General features: G+C 46.3%; 1 protein-coding gene across 1 annotated transcript in view; it reads left to right on the top strand.

The window, feature by feature from the left end:
• ADAP1 (ArfGAP with dual PH domains 1) overlaps positions 1-18783 on the top strand; it is a 115486-nt gene that overhangs the window by 80693 nt on the left and 16010 nt on the right. The window contains exons 6-8 of the mRNA XM_054042635.1: positions 3145-3291; positions 12892-12975; positions 16944-17006. Of these exons, the coding sequence (XP_053898610.1) occupies positions 3145-3291; positions 12892-12975; positions 16944-17006 (294 nt within the window). The remainder of the gene's footprint in view (positions 1-3144; positions 3292-12891; positions 12976-16943; positions 17007-18783) is intronic.

Raw genomic sequence — 18783 nt, 5'->3', positions numbered from 1 at the left:
TGTCCACACACTTCCACCCTGCTTGGATTTCCCCACCACCTCTCACATCCACATCCACTTCGAAACCACAGAAAGGCTTCATGAGCACAGGGCTGCACACTTGTATTCGCTGTGAGGTGGGGACTTACCCTCTGGTGACTGGGATACAGGAGCTCAGCTAGTCTGACCATATGCACATGGTAAAAATCAGCTGCTGTGATCCTAGATGTACTCTGCTCCCTGCCCAAAAATAATTGTGGCAGATGTCGCATCTCACTCAAGCAAGTAGTTGTAAGCCAAGTCATGGGAAAAGAAAACCCCCTCACGAAGCCTGTCCACAGAGATAGCGATGTTCATAAATCCAGGATTTTGGTTTAGGCCCATTCTTCCAGGGTCCATTTCTATTGGGCCTGCTTGTGTATTGTGTCATGGCTGGCTGGCTGCCATCTCCAAGGCATATTAGATATATTTGAAGTATTGCCTGTTCGTTGAATTCAGGCCACCTACAGGAGGTGGGAGCTGGTTTATTTTTCTTCTTGGCTGTAGGTGGAGTGGGCTCTCACTTGTACAGAGTAAGGGCATGTCTGTTCCTTCTGGCTCTAAAGCCAAAGAATCCAAAATCATCACCAGTCTCTCCTCTGAAGGGGCACTTGGCTATTTTGGGATAACTTTGATCAGGACCCAAGTGGTCCATGCCATGCTGTATTTGAGCCCCCTGTGAAAAATGGGTGTAATGATGCTTTCCTACTTCACGATGGCCTCGGGAGGCTTATTTCAATAAGCACTTAGAGATCTTCGCCTAGGAGGGGCATTGGACAAGGGAGTATGACTAGTGTAAATTCACTGTTGAAGTAGTTGGGAGAAGAGATTACAAAGAATGCGAACCAGCCTCCTGGTCATTGTTTCTGTTAGAACAAAATAGATACAAACTGCTGGCCAATTTCCACCGCTGAATAAACATGGCTTCCAGCAAGTTTAGTGGCTGTTCCACTCTTATGCATCTAATCACAGGGCTTAAAGCACTTGGAACCTCCAGCCAAGTGTCATAAAAACAGTCTCCAGTTTGTTCCATCTTCATCACACCAGCGCAACCCGAGAACTGAATGTTTATCTGAATGGTCAGAAGGTGAAGCATGAAGTAGAACCGGTCTATCTACGTTTGACCTTAGACGGCACTCTGAGTTACCATGCCCACCTGAGGAAAACAGCAGCTAAAGTTAAAACATGCAACAATCTTCTTAGCAAACTGGCCACGTTCGTCATGGGGTGCCCGTGCTCCAACTTTGCGGACGTCAGCGCTTGCCATCTTGTATTCGGTGGCGGAGCACTGCGCACCAGTTTGGAGTCAATCGTCACACACCAAACTGGTGGATACGCAGTTACATGCTGCCATGCGTGTCATCTCTGGCACCCTGCGTCCGACTCCACTCCCATGGCTCCCAGTTCTGAGCAATATCGCTCCTCCTCATATCAGATGAGAGGTTGCCACTGGCAAGTTACTGGAGAAAGTTCGCGCCAACTCAAGCCTGCCGCTGCACAACGACCTTTTTAAACCACTAGCTGCATGTTTGCTGTCACGTCGCCCATTATGGTCTCATCCACCACGCCAGGACGTTAGAGCAGGAATGCTCTGGCGAGAGGAATGGATCTGTTATAATCCCCAGCCAGTCCCTCGTCGCCGACCCTACAATTTGCCCGCCTGGTTTTGACCTGCCCCATCGCCAGTGGTCCCTGTTGAACAGGTTCCAGACTGGGCAAGGTCTCTGTGCAGCCAACCAGTATTGCCGGGGCCTTCATCACAGCCCTTTGTGCAGCTGCGGCGCGACGCAGACGATGACACATGTTGTCGATGAATGCCTGCTGACTAGGTTCCGCGGTGGCCTGGAAGAACTGCATCACGCCACTGAAGATGACAGCGCTTGGCTAGATGACCATGCACATGCTAAATAAATAAAAGCACTTACAGGGAAAGATTCTTGACTGACATCAGTGGGGCTACTTTGATTTGCACCAGTTGAAGTTCTGACGCACGGTGCATAGCGCTTTTAGGGCCTAGTTCTCCATTGTCTTACACCAGTTGCACCCAGTTGTAAGTGAAGGGAGCTACAGCGGCATAAAACCAGTGGTACCAAGTGGACAGTAGTAGGGTCCTTAATCGTCAAAGGGCTTTATTCACCTTCAGTAGCTAAATCCACAGAGGGCCCCTTTGGGGCAGGTTAATTGTTAGACCTACTTCATATGAGTGGAACCTGTGCTACAGATGTTCAGTAAGCTGCCTTGGAGGGAGTCTGTGTCAGCCCTGGGATTAGTGCGCAGGAGGTCCCAGCTCCCAGACTCCTACTTAGACCTAATCCGTAAAACAGATCTAACCAGAGAAATAAATGATTTTCCTCCTTTGCGAGGGTTGGAAAGTGCTCGGCTGTCTCTTGCTCTGCCCAAGGACCTCCCAGTGTGGGGGCAGATCAGAGCAATGTGAGGAGTTCAGTTAAAAGCAAACAAATGTGTTTGTGTAGGAGAGAGAGCATGACCCGTGTGGAAACTGGCACTTTGCGTCCGGACAGATAGCGTGGCAATACGAGATTCATTGTCATTGGCAAGGGAATAATGTTCAGTTCTCCCAGGCCAGCAGTGGACTGGTCCAGGATGCTTGGGATGCTGAAAGCATCCTGGCCTATTTGGTAAGTGGTCTGTATTTTTTGCCTGGTTGAGCACATTGGTAATAGTGCTCAGCCAGGCAAAAATACAGGCCATTTGCTAGTCCGGTGAAGATGCCAGTGGGAATCTGGAGTCTGGAGGAAGGTGACTGAGAAGGGCGTGGGAGAGGGGGTTCTTGTGCTAGGGAGGAGGCATGTCTGAAGTCACTGTATTGCACAGCATCTTGTCTTGTGACCTAGCTGGTTCACCCCTCTTCTGGCCTGAACCTTCCCCCTTGTGCTATAGTATTACACCAACTCTGCTGAATTTCCCAGAGCTGCAAAGCGCTTTCCTAAGACGACGGCAGCTGTTCATGGTGGGCTAGGTAAGTTTGCTGCATAATCACCAGGCCGTTTTGTTGACCAGCAGCCTGAATAGGGAGCATTTCTGATTACATGAACTGCACGCTGGTTTGAAAGATGCTTTTCTGGTTGCTTTTCAGATGTTTATTCATTCAACTGTGTTTTCCAGGCAAAAGAACCCAAAGCAATTATGAAGATTGAACATTTAAATGCGACTTTCCAACCTTCAAAAATAGGGAACCCACATGGACTACAAATCACTTACTTGAAGGACAACAGCACAAGGAATATCTTTGTCTATCATGAAGATGGCAAGGTGAGAGCTCAGAGCTAACGGAATAGGCTGGTTTAGGTCCCAGGTGACATGGGTGCTTCCACAGAGCCTGGTCTAAGGGATGTACTTAGGGTGACCAGATAGCAAGGGCAAAGAATTGGGACGGGGATGGGGGTAATAGGCGCCGGTATAAGACACAGCCCCGAATATCAGGACTGTCCCTATAAAATGGGGACATTTGGTCACCCCAGCCTAGATGCACTAGAACAGCCACATGCGGTGCCCCCTTGCCTAGCGCCTTCCAAGCAATGGAACTACAGGGTTAGTGGCAATAAAAATTCTCTTTTTATTTAATAGGAAGCAAATAGAAGGGGCAGAAGAGGCAGAGCCTCCTGGGGAGGGGGAGGGAAGAAACCAAGTGGTCCCTGAATGCCTCTAAATAAATGCATGTACTGTGTAAAAGCTCAAAAGCTTGTCTCTCTCACCAACAAGTTGGTTCAATAAAAGATATTCCCTCACCCACTTTGTCTCTCTAAATATATGTAAGAGCAGCGCTGCCCATGGGCACCCCAAAATGTAGTCCTAACCCACTTTCCCCTCAGCTGTGTGGCAGCCAGATTGGAGAGGCAGTTGCGACAGTTTGGGGGGGTATGTCTGCCTCCAGTTATGAATTCCGTTGGGTTGTGTGAACACGATCTGTAATTGGAACCGTCGCTCTGGATTAGATCATCCACTCTGTAGCAGGAATGTGACGTAGTGGGGAAGCTGTGTCTGGAAAGCTGCGACAGGCTGCCATCAAGAGCCATCCGGACTGAGTGGCTCTCCTCTGGTGAAACAATGGGGCTGCCCCCCATAGGGCCAGTGACTTTGAATAGACATTCGATGCCAAAACCAGTTGGAGGGTGGAGGGGTCTGGACCTCCTCCAGCCTACACACCTGGCTGAGAGAATTGTTTCCTGGCTTGACCACCTGAGCCAGAGGGGCAGAGATTGTTTCAAAAGATGTGCTCCTCCTCCAAGCCAAAGGAAGCTGTTCCATCTCCAGGAAGAGAAAGCCCAGCAGAGGAGTGGAGGCTGGAGGTACCGTGCCTTCCCTAAGGACCTAACTCAGGCTCACAAAAGGGGATGAGATCAGCCGGAGAGCGGTGTTCAGCAGTTTGTGATTTTTCATAGAGCTGTAACTCTCTTGTCCTTCTTAAGTGTAAGTGTGTGTGTGTGTGTGTGTGAAATCCCTTTCCTAAGCCCGTGTGCCTTGCTGTACTGCCATGTGGTCCCTGAAGAACTCCCGCAGCCACGTGGTCTCTGGCAGGGAATGTGTCCAAACAACTGGGGGGATCAGGAGGACAGAGGCTTCAGGGTCTGCACCTCAGAATGCACCTGAGAGACCCAGACTTAGAAGCAGGGATCCAGAGATGACAGGTAACTCTTGATGGTGGAGGGAGGAGGGAGATGTTACCGCCCACGTGTCACCTCTGGCCTGAGGAGCAGCAGCAGAGCCAGGAGTGTCAGGGCAGCAGCGAACAAGCGCCTCTGGGAGCTTCTAGTGGCAGCCAGCCTCTGCGGGCAGGGGCCAGCTCCAGGGGGCATTGCTGGCTGGCGACAGGCTGTCACGGGAGAGGCAAGAATGCGTCAGGGGGGCAGAGCACATTTAGAGTGGAAAGCCAGGGGCCCGAGTGGGCCAGGAGGCTCCCAGCAGGTTCTGATCCGCCGGTTCCTGGCAGGAGGTGATGGTTTTCAGGGGGGTGTGCTCCACAGATTGAAAAACTCTGTGCTAAATAGGAGGCAGAAATCGGGAGGGGTGTGTGTGACCCTGCATTGCCTCTGCAGTGGTCAGTCACTATCCAGACCCAAGGAGCTTAGCAGTTCATAGGATCCAGGGGTTGGCTCCCATCACTGGTGTCATTTCAGAGAGTGGGACCGGAGTGACAGGAGCCATCTCGCAACTGTATTTCCTTCCCCCAGCTACTTGGAACCCACTGGATCATAAGGCCAACCCTGAAATGGTCATCAAATTAAAGCCCACAGCTGTCATGTTTATGGATTTATTTTCCTTTGGTTGTCAAGCTGCCTTCATCCTTGGACATTGCATGAAACTAAGCAGGGACTGTCAGACTAGCACAGCTGGGTTTCACAGTACTAGCCATTCCTGCAGAAGAAGGATCACCTTGCTGCTTAACCAGTTGCTCACTATCTGTCCACACAGACCTCGTAAATCCAACAGCTTTCCTAGTGGCAAGCGGTCCAGATGCAGGGTAGATTCACTCCCCAACTCATCTCCAGACAAAACAAGCCCGTGGTGCTAATAGAAAACAATACCTCATTGATAGATCTGTAACAAAAGCGATCTCTCTTCCTCTGTGACAGATTCAGGGTGAGGTAATTTTTGAGAACACCTTTTTGCTTTTGTGCTGCGCTGCAGTGGATCTGAACTGGCTTCCTGCTTAGTTCTGACCCTCCTTGTAGGCAGCAATTAGTGTGTCCGGTCAAATTAGTCAGTAGAATAGTGCGCTTCCATGGTGTTAGCTCTTCTGTCTAGCAAAGGATGGATGGACGGATGGATGAAAGCAAACACCGATTCCCCATTTTCAAACGGGTAGGTCTTGCCATAGGCAGGAAGGGGTGCTTGATTAGGTCTGCATACCTTGTGATTGCTTTGGTGATATACTTGCAGAGCTGTGTTTCTTTAGCCTAGTGGTCTGAATCAAGTGGCGATGGCTTCTCCGTCTTAGCACACTGCAGTTCATTGCTCAGCGCACAAGGAGACAGTCACAGTTAATAGTGCAGTGTGTTTCTGAATCTCAATGAGCTGCCCCCCACAGGGGCTCTCCCCAAAAACTCCCACTGCCCCACATGTGAAAGCTGTGACAAGGTATCAGAGTCTTATACAATGGAGGTGATGAACCTGATCACGAGGTAGCTGTTCAACATTGGCAAGGTGTCACTCATGTCATGGACAGTCAATTCCCTGGCAACAATTTTACTCCAGCGACTCCTGCTTATGAAAGATGTAGATGTTATCGTGACTATTTATGATTGGTTTAGTGCTGATGATCTACTTGGCCCTGTACAGCACACAAAATAGAAACTTTCCCTGTCCCGAACAGCTGAAAGACAGATACAGACAAGATGAAACATACAGGGAAACCCAGACAGGGCTAGTTTTTTTTCTTTTAAAATGATAAACTCCCTGCAGAACAGCCTCATAGAAGAAGTGGTTTGTGTGGCTTTGTCTGTTCTTTTAAGAAGGACCTTGTGGTCTGATTCTCCTCTCGCCCTGGAGTTATTCCTGCGTTACAACAGTGAGACAAGGTGGGTGAGATCATATCTTTATTGGGCCAACATCTGTTGGTGAGAGAGACAAAGTTTTGAGCTTACACAGAGCTCTTCTTCAGGTGAGTGAGAGGAGAATCAGACCTCTGATGTAGCTTTTATATGCTGAGCTGTTGTGTAGACTATAAAGCAACAGTTCTCAAACTGTGAGTCTGGACCACAGAGTGGGTCACGACCCCCTTTGAATGGGGTCACCAGGGCTGGCTTAGATTAGCTGGGGCCCAGGGCCGAAGCCAAAGCCCAAGGGCTTCAGCCCTGGATGGCGGGGCTCAGGTTACAGGCCCCCTGCATGGGGCTGAAGCCCTTGAGCTTCAGCTTTGGCCCCCCTGCCCAGAGCAATGGGGTTCAGGCTTTGCCTGCCCCCCCCCGGGGGCAGTGGGGCTTGGGTGGGTTCAGGCTTTGGTCCCCCCTCCTGGGGTCGTGTTTGTTGTCAGAAGGGGGCAGGGGCCGCGGTGCAATGAAGTTTGAGAACTGCTGCTATAAAGGAGTGACCTGATTTGGGACTTTTCCCTCTACTGTCACAGGGCCTCATTCATCCCCAGTGTAACGACTGATGTTAGCAATGTCCCATCAGAACTGAATGTAGCCCAGCTCTAGGGGGAGGTTTCATTAATACAGTGTCGGAGCTCAGTCGTACATCAGCATGCAATGGGTGGGAGGTAAACTTACTGAGAGCGCTCTGGGATTGCTCTCCAAGTAGTTCTAATGCCAGAACGCTCCTCTCATGAGCTTGGGTAGTCCAGAACGTGAAGTAATCACAGGCCCATCTCAATGTTTATTCAATCAGTTAAATAGTTATGTAAAGAGCCCCACTGTTTCCCACAGAGTTTTCACTGAAACAAAGTGTTGCTATCTCAAATGGCACTAAATGTTAAAAGCTAGTATTAAATTTTAAATGGAAAATGTATTAAAGCTGGAGATGATATTGTTTAGCTTTAAAAGGGAAGAGTGGTCTTCTGGCCAAAGGGCAGGATGGGACTCAGAAGGTCGGGGTTCTGTTTCTGGCTTCCTGGGTGACCTCATTCAAGTCACATCATCTACCTGGGCCTCAGTTTCCCCATCTGCAAAATGAGGCAAATAGTCACTTCACCTCTCTGTAGCTTAGTTTCCTCTCCCAGCCTTTGTCTGTCTTATCTGTTTAAGCTCTTTATTGCAGGGACTGTCTCTTACCTTGTTTATGTAGCCCACGGAGCACAGTGGGGTCCTGAACTTGGTTGAGGTCTCTAGGTGCTAATGTAATACAAATAACAGAGGGACTCAGATGCTATAACCAGGAGAGAGTGTGGCATAAATACCTAGGGCTTCATCTACATGGGCAAGTTGCCCTGGTAAAGCTTAAGGTGAGAGTTTAAACCAGTGCAAACCACTGTGTGGGTGGGTGAGATTCTGTGGCCTGTGTTGTGCAGGAGGTCAGACTAGACGATCATAATGGTCCCTTCTGACCTTAAAGTCTATGATTCTTATTCCAGTATAAGGGTGGCATTTTTTGTATTGGTTTGGTTTTTTGTGTTGTTTAGTTAGTCTACTAGGAACAGATTTAAGTTAAACTGAAATAGGCTTGAATAAAGACTGGGAGTGGATGGGTCATTACACAAAGTAAAAGCTGTTTCCCCATGCTAATTTCCCCCTACTGTTACTCACACCTTCTTGTCAAGTGTTGGAAATGGGCCACCCTGATTATCACTACAAAGGTTTTTTTTCTCCTGCTGATAATAGCTCACCTAATAGCTTACCTTAATTGATTACCTTAATTGTTGGTATGGCAACACCCATTTTTTCATGTTCTCTGTGTATCTCCCTACTGTATTTTCCACTGCATGCATCCACAAAAGCTTATGCTTAAATAAATTTGTTAGTCTCTAAGGTGCCACAAGTATGAGCATGCACACAGGAGTTTGCACTGATGTAACTATATTGGTTTCAAAACAGATTTAAATTAAACCGGTTCAGCTCTCTCATGCAGACATGGCCCAGGTAGATGCCTACTTGTCGCACACATGTGAGGCTTAATTTATTAATGTTTGTAAAGTGGGTTTGGCGCCTCAGATGGAAGGTGCTGTGGAAGGGCAAAGTCTTGTTTGAAATATGCACGCTGCTTGGGTAGGAGTGGCTGAGGAGTGGGAATTGATCACTTTTAACAATCAATCTCCTGAGTCTATTGTACCATTAAAACCTATTCGAGTAATTGAGTTGGGTGACATTGGCGCTAGCCCAGACCATTCACACACAGCACCATTTACATATGGCTACTGGAGTGTTCAGGGTTTAGCTACTGAATTGGTTTCCTGAGCTCCTCTCTACAGGAAGTCTCCTGTAGGGCACCCTGCTTGGAAGGCGAAAAGCCTTAAGCTGCTGGGTTACTACCAGGCTAGAGAAGAGATGAGTTGGGGGAGCCCCTCTCCCCAAAGCTGCCCCTGTTTCGAAGCCCTACACCGAGCTTTGGTAAGGTTCTGAAATGTTTGGTTACTGGACTGTGCTGGGTCCAATAGAACTGAAAGAGGTGTCAGCATAGCATCTCTAATACAACTGGAGATGCAGATATCTTAAGCATCTGTTGCTTGAGAGCCAGCTATTCCGGGAACTGTCAGGTAGGAAGGCACATTGGAAGGCTGTAGGTTTCCCTGGGCTCATGAATCTGAGGCGGGGCCCACAATGTATGGATGTTGAAGTTCAAGTCTGGGGCTGGAGGCACAATGTGGTTGCTTAGAATCAAGAATCTGGAGTTAGCAGTTGCTCTTTTTCTCCTTCACAAGTGAAGTGGCAAAGAGCTGAGACCCCACCAAAGTCAAATGTAACAGTCAATAGCTTAGTTTCCGCTTGCTGAGGTATTAGAGGCATAAAGCGATAAATGAGTCTCTTTTCTTCAGAGGCTGTTTGAAAAGACATCCTTTTAGTCATAAAATAGGCAAGGAATTTTACGTGTTTTTCTGGTTGATATGTTATTTTGAGATTATTTTCCTTATATTTATAATTTAATTTCAGTTCCTGATGGTTGATCTTCCTGTCTTGCCATACTCACCTGTAGATTTTTTTTCTGACTTGCTAGAATAAACTTGATTTTACCATTGCCCTCCTTATGTTGGGATAGCTGTTTAATAAGCTATGAAACAAGTCAATGGAGCAATGACAATTTACCCTAGCAGGGGACCTGCCCCCATGTAGGGAGGAAAGATGTCATAAAACACTATAACACATTATAAGGGTCAGGGAGGCAACCCTCCAACCTGAGATCCCAAGCAAACAAACTACTGACCCATTTGGTGGCATTGTATTTATTCTTCATCTGCATTTTGATAAAAAAACCTCCCTCCTCCCATAATTCTAACTCAATTTGCTCATCACTAACATCAGATTCCACTGCCTTCTGCTCTTCCTCTTTCTGGTGGTATGGTGAGGGCTGGGTCTGTTTAGTTACTCCAGATAAAAGAGTAAAAGACGACTAAGTAAAATCTCAGACCTTTGGCCAAGACTTTCCAAAATACCTAGCAATTTTGAGTGCTTCTATTTTTGCTGAACTTGAGACACTTAAAAGACCCATGAGTTTTCGAGGGCACATCATGTCCTGAAAAATCAGGCCCCTTTAAGGTGTCTCAGGTTGGACATCCAACAATGAAAGCCTTCAAAATCACTAGCTGCTCTTTAAAATCTTGGCTCTGAAGCATAGAAAAGTTTAGCATCCCTAGAAGTTGGCTTCAGGTTTGATTTATTCTCTCCTCTGCTAAAACAACCTCACTTGAAAGAGTTTGAGATGTTTATTGTAGGTTCAAGTCTCGCTTACTTAAAATGTTCCAGACTTGTGAGTTAGTGAAGTCTTCACATGTATTAATAACATGCAGTTATTTCAAAATCTTCCTCCACACTAATGATTATTGAGATGCAGACAGGTGTCGGACATCCCTTCCAGAACACCTTCCATTGTCTCATACCTTTGAATTGTAATGCAGTAGTTGAAAGTGCACTGATGCAGGTAATATACTTTAAATTCATTTAAAATGTCCTGAATGAAACTTAAAAAAAAAATCCAACAGCACAAGATCTGGAAATCTCTCCAGAAACAAATCCACAAATCAGCCTGGGGAAAAAAGGGAAACTAGTACAATCTAAATCATTAAAGACATAACATAAAAAGAGAATTTACTCCAAAAAGGAAAAAGTGCTAGAAACTCCAGGAAGTCCATTAAGGACTTTACTATTACTATAGATTTTTACATGGAAGGTGGTCAGAAATCACGGCAATGGGTGGCAGTATAAAACCCTAAAATAGGCCCAAATTCAGCAAAGAATTTAAAATATGTGCTTAAGCCCCATTGGCCTCAATGAGACTCAAGCACATGGTTAAGTCCTTTGCTGAATTGGAACCTACCTATATTCTCTCATTCACTATTGAAATGTTGACTCCCACTTTCTATCAGCCAGTGATGCCAGCCTACGTTGCTCACTTGTTATGTTTTCAAGCAAGCGTTCTCCCATACGGCCACTCACGCTTGGGATGAACTCACCGTAAATAGCCACAGAGCTCCCTCATTAAAACTCTCCTTTGCTGTGATGCCTATAATAAATTTTACCACAGGCTGCTGGTGTGCTGAGACCACTGGCTGTCAGGCTTGACCAATATTGTCTCATTGTTTCCTTGTATTTCCCCCTCTGTCTGTGTCCACCTGTTGTCTTACACTTAGAGTGTAAGCTCTTTGGGACATGGACTGTCTTTTTTGTTGTGTTTGTACAGTGCGTAGCACAATCGGGTCCTGGTCCAGGTATCCAGGTACTCTTTGGTGCTATGGTAATACAAATTATAAATAATAATAAATGCACCTTCTGAATCACCAACCTCACTTCCTGCAGCACCTGGGCTTTCTTCTGGAAACCACACATCCTAGTCAATCCCAGGCCCAGCTTGACTTAGGCCAGGTCTACACTACCCGCCTGAATCGGCGGGTAGAAATCGATCTCTCGGGGATCGAATTATCGCCTCTCGTCAGGACGCGACAATCGGTCCCCGAATCGACGCTTCTACTCCACCAGCGGAGGTAGGAGTAAGCGCCGTCGACGGGGAGCTGCGGAGGTCGATTTGCCGCCGTCCTCACAGCAGGGTAAGTCGGCTCCGATACGTTGAATTCAGCTACGCTATTCTCGTAGCTGAATTTGCGTATCTTAAATCGACACACACACACACACACCGTAGTGAGGACGTAGCCTGAGGTGTTGAGCTGCAGGCTGGGAGCTATGGATTATGACTCATGTGGTACAAGTTTTTCTCAACCCTAATAGAACTGTGTTTGTTTTGTTTTATTTTGAGAAATGAAACTTCCCAGTTCTGCAGTGACTGTTTTATGTTGTGGCATCTGGAGACTGCTGCATGTTACCAAAGCGCTAATAAAATGCACTCTGTCAGATGAAATGTTGTGTAAGAATCCTTTGTGGTAAGCTTTGGTGCAGGGACTTCAGACATATGTACAATGAAATGGCAGCTGTACACTGTGATACTGTGTGTTCTGTATTGTCCAACCCTCGTCATAACAATCCCATGTAGGAGAGAAGAGACAGGGCTCTGTTGTAGTGAACATAGAGAGGTTTTCTGTTAGTTCTCTGACTGTAGCCTCCAGTCTGACTAGAAGAACATGTGTTGCTTGTGGTTGCCACACAGGGTCTCCCCATGGCCTGTCCTGAGCTAAGCAGTTGTAGAAGAAATTGCTGACTACACCCCATGTGTTAATGAAAACGATTACTGCATAGTGTAGGCGTGGCCATTGCCACCTGCATGTATATTTTGTCCTGTACTCAAAGGGTTAATTGCCATTCCACTATTTCCAATAGAATATGAACGCTGTGCTGCAGAATGTTACCAGGTCTTTCAAGCTGATCACTGCTGGCTAATGAAGGGGGGGAAATACAAAAGGAGCAAAACTAACTTCTTTTGAAATAGAATACAGTGTTCAAAGAACACCATTGAGAAATACTGGGTAGTACAATTCAGCCATGGAAACTGAATTACATTCTAGATTTTGATTTAATTTTGTTTGTATCTTTAGGCTGCAATTCAGCAAAGCACTTGAGTACGTGCTTAACTTGGGGCATGTGCTTAAGTCCATCCCTCTTCGGCAAAGCCCTTAGGCACCCTTTGAACTCAGTGGGGCTTAGGCATATTTTTAAAATCTCTGCTTTTGCCTGGCCCTCCCTCTTCGGAACCACAGCACAGCTGAGCCCTGTTACCGGAGACAAAATGATGGGGAAGACAAGTCAGAGCAACATCACCGCAATGATCACTGTGCAGATTGTATGTTTGCTGACTCCAGCCTCTCTCTTTCATTATTAGGAAACAGTGGATTGGTTCAATGCCATCCGTGCAGCACGGTTCCATTATTTACAAGTGGCGTTCCCTGGAGCTAGCGATGTCGATGTGAGTTTTTCCTTGTCGTTTTTAGCATCTCCTTAACAAGCTGGAAAGCCTGACGAACCCTCCATTCTTCAGTGTCTGCTTTACAATTATTATGTTAAAATGATTTTGCTGGGAACTAGCGTCCAGGTGCAACACCTGCTACTGCATCTAGCCACAGAAACTGCGGTGGGGGTGTACATTTTAATTCCTGCATTCTCTGTATTGTGCCAGATCCTGTTTCTGTGGTTGTAAAGGGCTGCTTGCTACAAAGCTACGCATTTAAAATGGAGTTTAAAATAAAACGGTGAGGGGGAGAGTGTCTTACCAAAACCTGGCCTTCTGGCTGAGATCAAGTGCAGTGTTGCTTTACAATTTGATGCAGCTTCTGTTGCAAGAATCTGCCTTGCATTTGCTGGAGGCTGGAATTGATGATCTAGCTACAATTTGCAGGGATAGTCACAAAATATTAGGATGAGTTACCCTTATAATATGAGTGTATTACATTGTAGTTACACTGCAATTACAGTTTAATTACATGATGGTTTTGCTTTTAGATATGTGTAATTACCACTAATTCATATAATCACCAAGTTAACAACATGATTGAGTTATGCACTATTACCTCCTTGGTTTTATACCTAATACATATATTTTAGAATCCACTTGCATTAACTAACTAATGATTGTATGAACTAGTGGTAATATTGGTACTGAAAAGCATAATTACTCGGTACTCGTGGTGCAAATGCCGCATATAGTCACTGCAGTGTAACCTTTGTCTAATAAGACTTTTCCATCTCTAAGTACTTGATTCTGTTTAAATTTGTTTGTACACTGCCATATAAAATTCTCATGAAAATTCACAAGCCCTAAACACAAAACCTTTTTGCCTGGCCATTCACATGATGATTAATGTTAGAAATCTGGTTGCTCTCCCAATACCATTGACAACAGAAGAAAAACTAATGAGATTTTACGTGCCCATCAAAAGAAATGATTACCTGGTGGGGCTAGGTTGTGAGTAGAATTTTGCAAGCCGGGATGTATGACCTTGGAAGGTAAAATTCTCGTATTTTTATGCTGGTGGAAAACTCGATCAGACCTTATTGTTACTTACACTAAGGCATCTTACAGAGGGTATTACTGGAATTTATACCCACTTTCAGGCTCTTTTACATTGCTCGAGTGGCGTAAAGCGGCCTAAATGTAAATGAGAATCAGGCTAAGAGCTTCAGGAGACAGGGTAGATATTTTGATATAGACACAAGAACCACAAACTACGCCTTTTAAGAAACCTGCAGCCTTTTATAATGGTTTAAGCTGGCCTGGCCTTGCTACATGAGGAAAGTCTGTGTCCAACAGAAAGGACACTTTGCACACAAAAATACTGCCCCCTGGATGCAGCTTAGCATGATGCTTGGCGGCAAAGGGTTAAGAATCTTGAAGTGATAAAGGTTCTTTCCAGTCAAGACAAAACTACTTTCTGAAAGCAGCTGGCTGCCAGTCTAAAGACTGGAGATTAAGATATTCAGGATCTCCGCAACCTGGCTGTGGGATTCTCCAGGGTGCTTTTTATGTGATCACATAACTGGTTTATCAGAGCCTTTTGTTAGACAGAATTGCATGTCACAGGAATATAATTTTTAAAGCTTTGCCATAAATAACTTGTTTAAATGCGAGGCTGGGAGTGGGGGAAGGTGAGAAGTGTTTAATCAGCCCTGTCAGCTCCATTTGCTGGTGAGTCTCACTTTTCTTTTTAAAGAGCCTCACGCATCCATCTGCAGAGATCTCACAGCTAGCAGCTCATCTGCACCAAGCATTTTTAAAAATAACCTAGGCCCTGGTAATTATTGTTGAGTAGATCTCAGCAGAAGGGGAGTTCACAGACATGTGTAATAGCCTTTAAAGGCAGATGGCATATTAGAGCTTGTGGTTCTTCTGTATGAGCTTTTGGGTCATACTGATCTGAGAACAGGTGAGGAAAGGAGAGAACAACTGGGTGTCTGGGGCTCATACCTGATGTGAAAATGATCTGGGACCAGCTCTTAGGGGCCGATCCTGCAGTCCTTACTCCGGCAAGTAGCCTGTTGGTGTCCCTGGGGCTGCCTTCCTGTTTAAGGGTTACAAAACCAGGCCCTGAGTTTTACTCAGCCCTTACTCCAGCAAAACACCCTTTGCGATGAGAACCTCCCAAGTCTGTATTAGTAGGAGCATTGCCAGCAGATCCAGGGAAGTGATTATACCCCTCTATTCGGCACTGGTGAGACCACACCTGAAGCATTGCGTCCAGTTTTGGTCCCCCCAGTACAGAAGGGATGTGGACAAATCGGAAAGAGTCCAGCGGAGGGCAACGAAAATGATTAGGGGGCTGAGGCACATGACTTACGAGGAGAGGCTGAGGGAACTGGGGGTATTTAGTCTGGAGAAGAGAAGCGTGAGGGGGGATTTGATAGCAGCCTTCAACTACCTGAAGGGGGGTTCCAAAGAGGATGGAGCTGTTCTCAGTGGTGGCAGATGACAGAACAAGAAGCAATGGTCTCAAGTTGCAGTGGGGGAGGTCTAGGTTGGATATTAGGAAACACTATTTCACTAGGAGGGTAGTGAAACACTGGAATGGGTTACGTAGGGAGGTGGTGGAATCTCCATCCTTGAGGTTTTTAAGGCCCGGTTTAACAAAGCCCTGGCTGGGATGATTTAGTTGGTGTTGGTCCTGCTTTGAGCAGGGGATTGGACTAGATGACCTCCTGAGGTCTCTTCCAACCCTAATATTCTAAATCGTGTTGATCCCAACCCCATAGGAATTACTGTGAGTTTTGGCACCGAGTTCAGTGGAAGCAGGACTGGGCTGAAGGACTTCATGAGCAACATCTGTAGGACAGTTAAACCATAAATGCGGCTACCTAGAATGATTTGTCTCTACTTTAACCAGGCTGAATGTTTAAGGACATAGTGTAACTATTGAAAAGTGAGCCAGGGAACCCTGGCATGGCCCTAAAGCTGAGGGGCAGCGGGCATAGGAAACTGGGACCATCTCAGGGCTTCCCTGGGGTCTGCTCCCTCCTCAAACCCAGGAGCAGGGATCACTATGTGTCTACAGCACCCAGCACAGTGGACCCTGACTGGGGCCTCTAGGTGCCACTGCAATACATGTAATGAATAATTAAATATTATCGCTACATCTTTGGATACAACCCCAGTTCTCACAATATCTGGGGACAACAGGGTCCTGGACTGCAGACTGATTTGGCTTTCTTTGAGGTCAATGGGAGTTGTGCTGTTGACTTTAATGGGGGGCAGGATTAGGCCTCAGAGAGCTCTTAGCTAAGAATTTAACAACTGGGAGCTTCAAGTTAGGTCCTAAGTTTATAGTTTGACATTTAAATAAGTGGCCTGATTTTCAAAAGCGCTGAGCACCCAGTAGTCCTCATGAAAGTCAGTGGAGCTAGTGAGTTCTCCGTACATGTGAAAACGAGGCCACTTATTTGGGTGCCAGACGATGGATAGACCTAACTTAAGGCCTCCAGTTCTCAATATTCTGACCCACCCCCCTCACCAGGTTTCAGAGCTTGAGCAGGAACTGCTGTTTTTAGCCCCGAAATGCGAGCCCGAGTCAGTTGACCTGCGCTGTGAGACTCGCAGTGGCCGGGTGTTTTGGGGTTTTTTTGCAGTGTAGTCATACCTGTATTACAAAGCTAACACGGGGTCAAAGAAACTGAAAAATTCTTATGGGAAGATGAGAGAACAATAGGAATAAATAAATCCATTTTAGTATGCCTTGAGAGCAGTGTCATAAGCTGTCCCCAGCCTGTATGTGGGCCGTAGGTAACTCTTTCTCTTGACATTTTTTTCCATAAGCTCCCATTGAAATGATAACTGGGGGCTCTGGCATGACATCACGTAAGCCTGTGTCTGCAACACATCACGTCTCCATCTGTCTAATGTGCACTAACATTGTACTTTTTTTTGCTTTCTTATTTTGACAACTCTAGTTGGTGCCAAAGCTTTCTAGGAACTACTTGAAGGAAGGTTACATGGAAAAAACTGGGCCAAAGGTGGGACATCATGTATTTTGTATTCATACCAAAAATGAGTTTGTTCTGTACTGCGTTGTGATCCACATAACAGTGGGGCAGATGTGCTTTGGGAGGGTTAAGGTGTGAAATCCAGCCACATACCGACACTTCAATGCCTTTGAAACTATCTCTTTGTTCTGCACCCCACACTGGATTTTATATCCCAGTTTCTTGTGCTCTCCCCGCTACCCACCCTTGTTTCCACTATTCATTGCACTTTCCTGTGCGCTTTTAGTTTTGTAAGCAGGCTAGAGATAGCCTAAAGGTAAAATCCACATTCCCCCGTGCAATGCACGAGTAAAAGAACTTGGTGTGGGACTGAGAGATTCAACCTGTCTCTCCCTGCATCAGCCCCACATCAGAGGTAGCACGTGCAACCGTTCCATATCACTGTGCCCCCACTACATGGTGTTCTGAACCAACAGATCCACCAGCTCAATCCCCTCACCGCGCTCCCAGCAAATCCCATGCACAGAGCCACTGTTGCTCGCTACTCTGTAGTGCCTTTCCCCGCCCCCTCGGAATGGAGGGCATGTGGATGGCATGCCTGCAGAATGGGAGGTTCCCCTGCACAGCTGGCAGCCAGGAAAAGGTGGTGTCTGAAGGCGTTCAAGGCCTCTGTGGAAGCACAAGGGGTTGCTGCGTACGTGGGAAATGCCCACATCGCTGGATTCACTGCCAGTCTCCAACCAGGGAGCGGGTTTGGCTTTTCAGGCCTCCTTGTCAGCAAGTGGAAAAAAGAGAATAAAATCTCCTACTGTGCCAAGAATTGAGTAATGACTCTTCTCTTTGGGCTTTATATCCCTCTGGGGAAAAGGAAAGGCAAGGAAATGCTTCCGCTGTTGAAGCTGGACTCTCACCTTTCCTGCCAAGTAAATGCCCGTTTTCACACTCTCTAGTATATGGACTAACCGCTTATGACTCAGAACCCCCTCTTCTTGGTAGCTATTATATGAGATCACCGCCCTGCCCCCCAAATTCATTAACACAGGAGTGCACAGCTGCAGTGGGGACACAATCAGGTGAAGGAGGAGCATTTTGAACAGTATAATCATCTCTTCATACATGGGTGAAATTCATCCCCATGCAGAGAGCTAGCGCATGGCGTAAACACTGCTTAAGCCCAGTAGGCATAGACCTCGTGCTGGCCTTCTTCATAGTGGTAAATGTCATCTATGCATGAAAAAACCTTTAGGCCTGATCTGCACCTGGTTTTTGTACTGGTATCACTATGTCGCTTAGGGGTGGGATTTTTTTACCATTATACTGGTACAACCCCTAGTGTGGACACAGTTATACCAGTATAAAGGTGCCGTATACCTATAACGTTTATTCCCCTTCCCTTACTGGAATAAGCTACATCAGTATAAGCACTCTGATACCAGTATCACTGCATAGATGCCAGGTACCAGTACCGCTTTAACTGATATAAAGTGGTGCAACTATTGTGTGTAAACAAAGCGTTAAAAACCACTGTGTGAAAAGGAGGATGCCATAATTTATGGCAGGCCCTGGATAGTAGTAATGTACGTACCATTGATTTACATGACTTACATCTATTCTTTTTATGACTAGTTCCCCTAACAGCTGCTGCATGTTATGGGGCCTGTCTTACTAAACAGCTACAGAGGATCTCCTTATATAGCCCGGTTAAGTGTTGGGCAGCATTTAGCGGGTGGAGGTTGAGTCCATCTTTTTAGATGCAGGAGCATTTCTTTAACATTGTGGCACTCTGTTTCTTATTATCTTTTTAAAT

Source organism: Malaclemys terrapin, chromosome 10, assembly GCF_027887155.1.
Source record: "Malaclemys terrapin pileata isolate rMalTer1 chromosome 10, rMalTer1.hap1, whole genome shotgun sequence".
NCBI classification, from domain to species: domain Eukaryota; kingdom Metazoa; phylum Chordata; order Testudines; family Emydidae; genus Malaclemys; species Malaclemys terrapin.
Note: the sequence above shows the minus strand (reverse complement) of the source record. Positions and strands in the feature narration are given on the sequence as shown.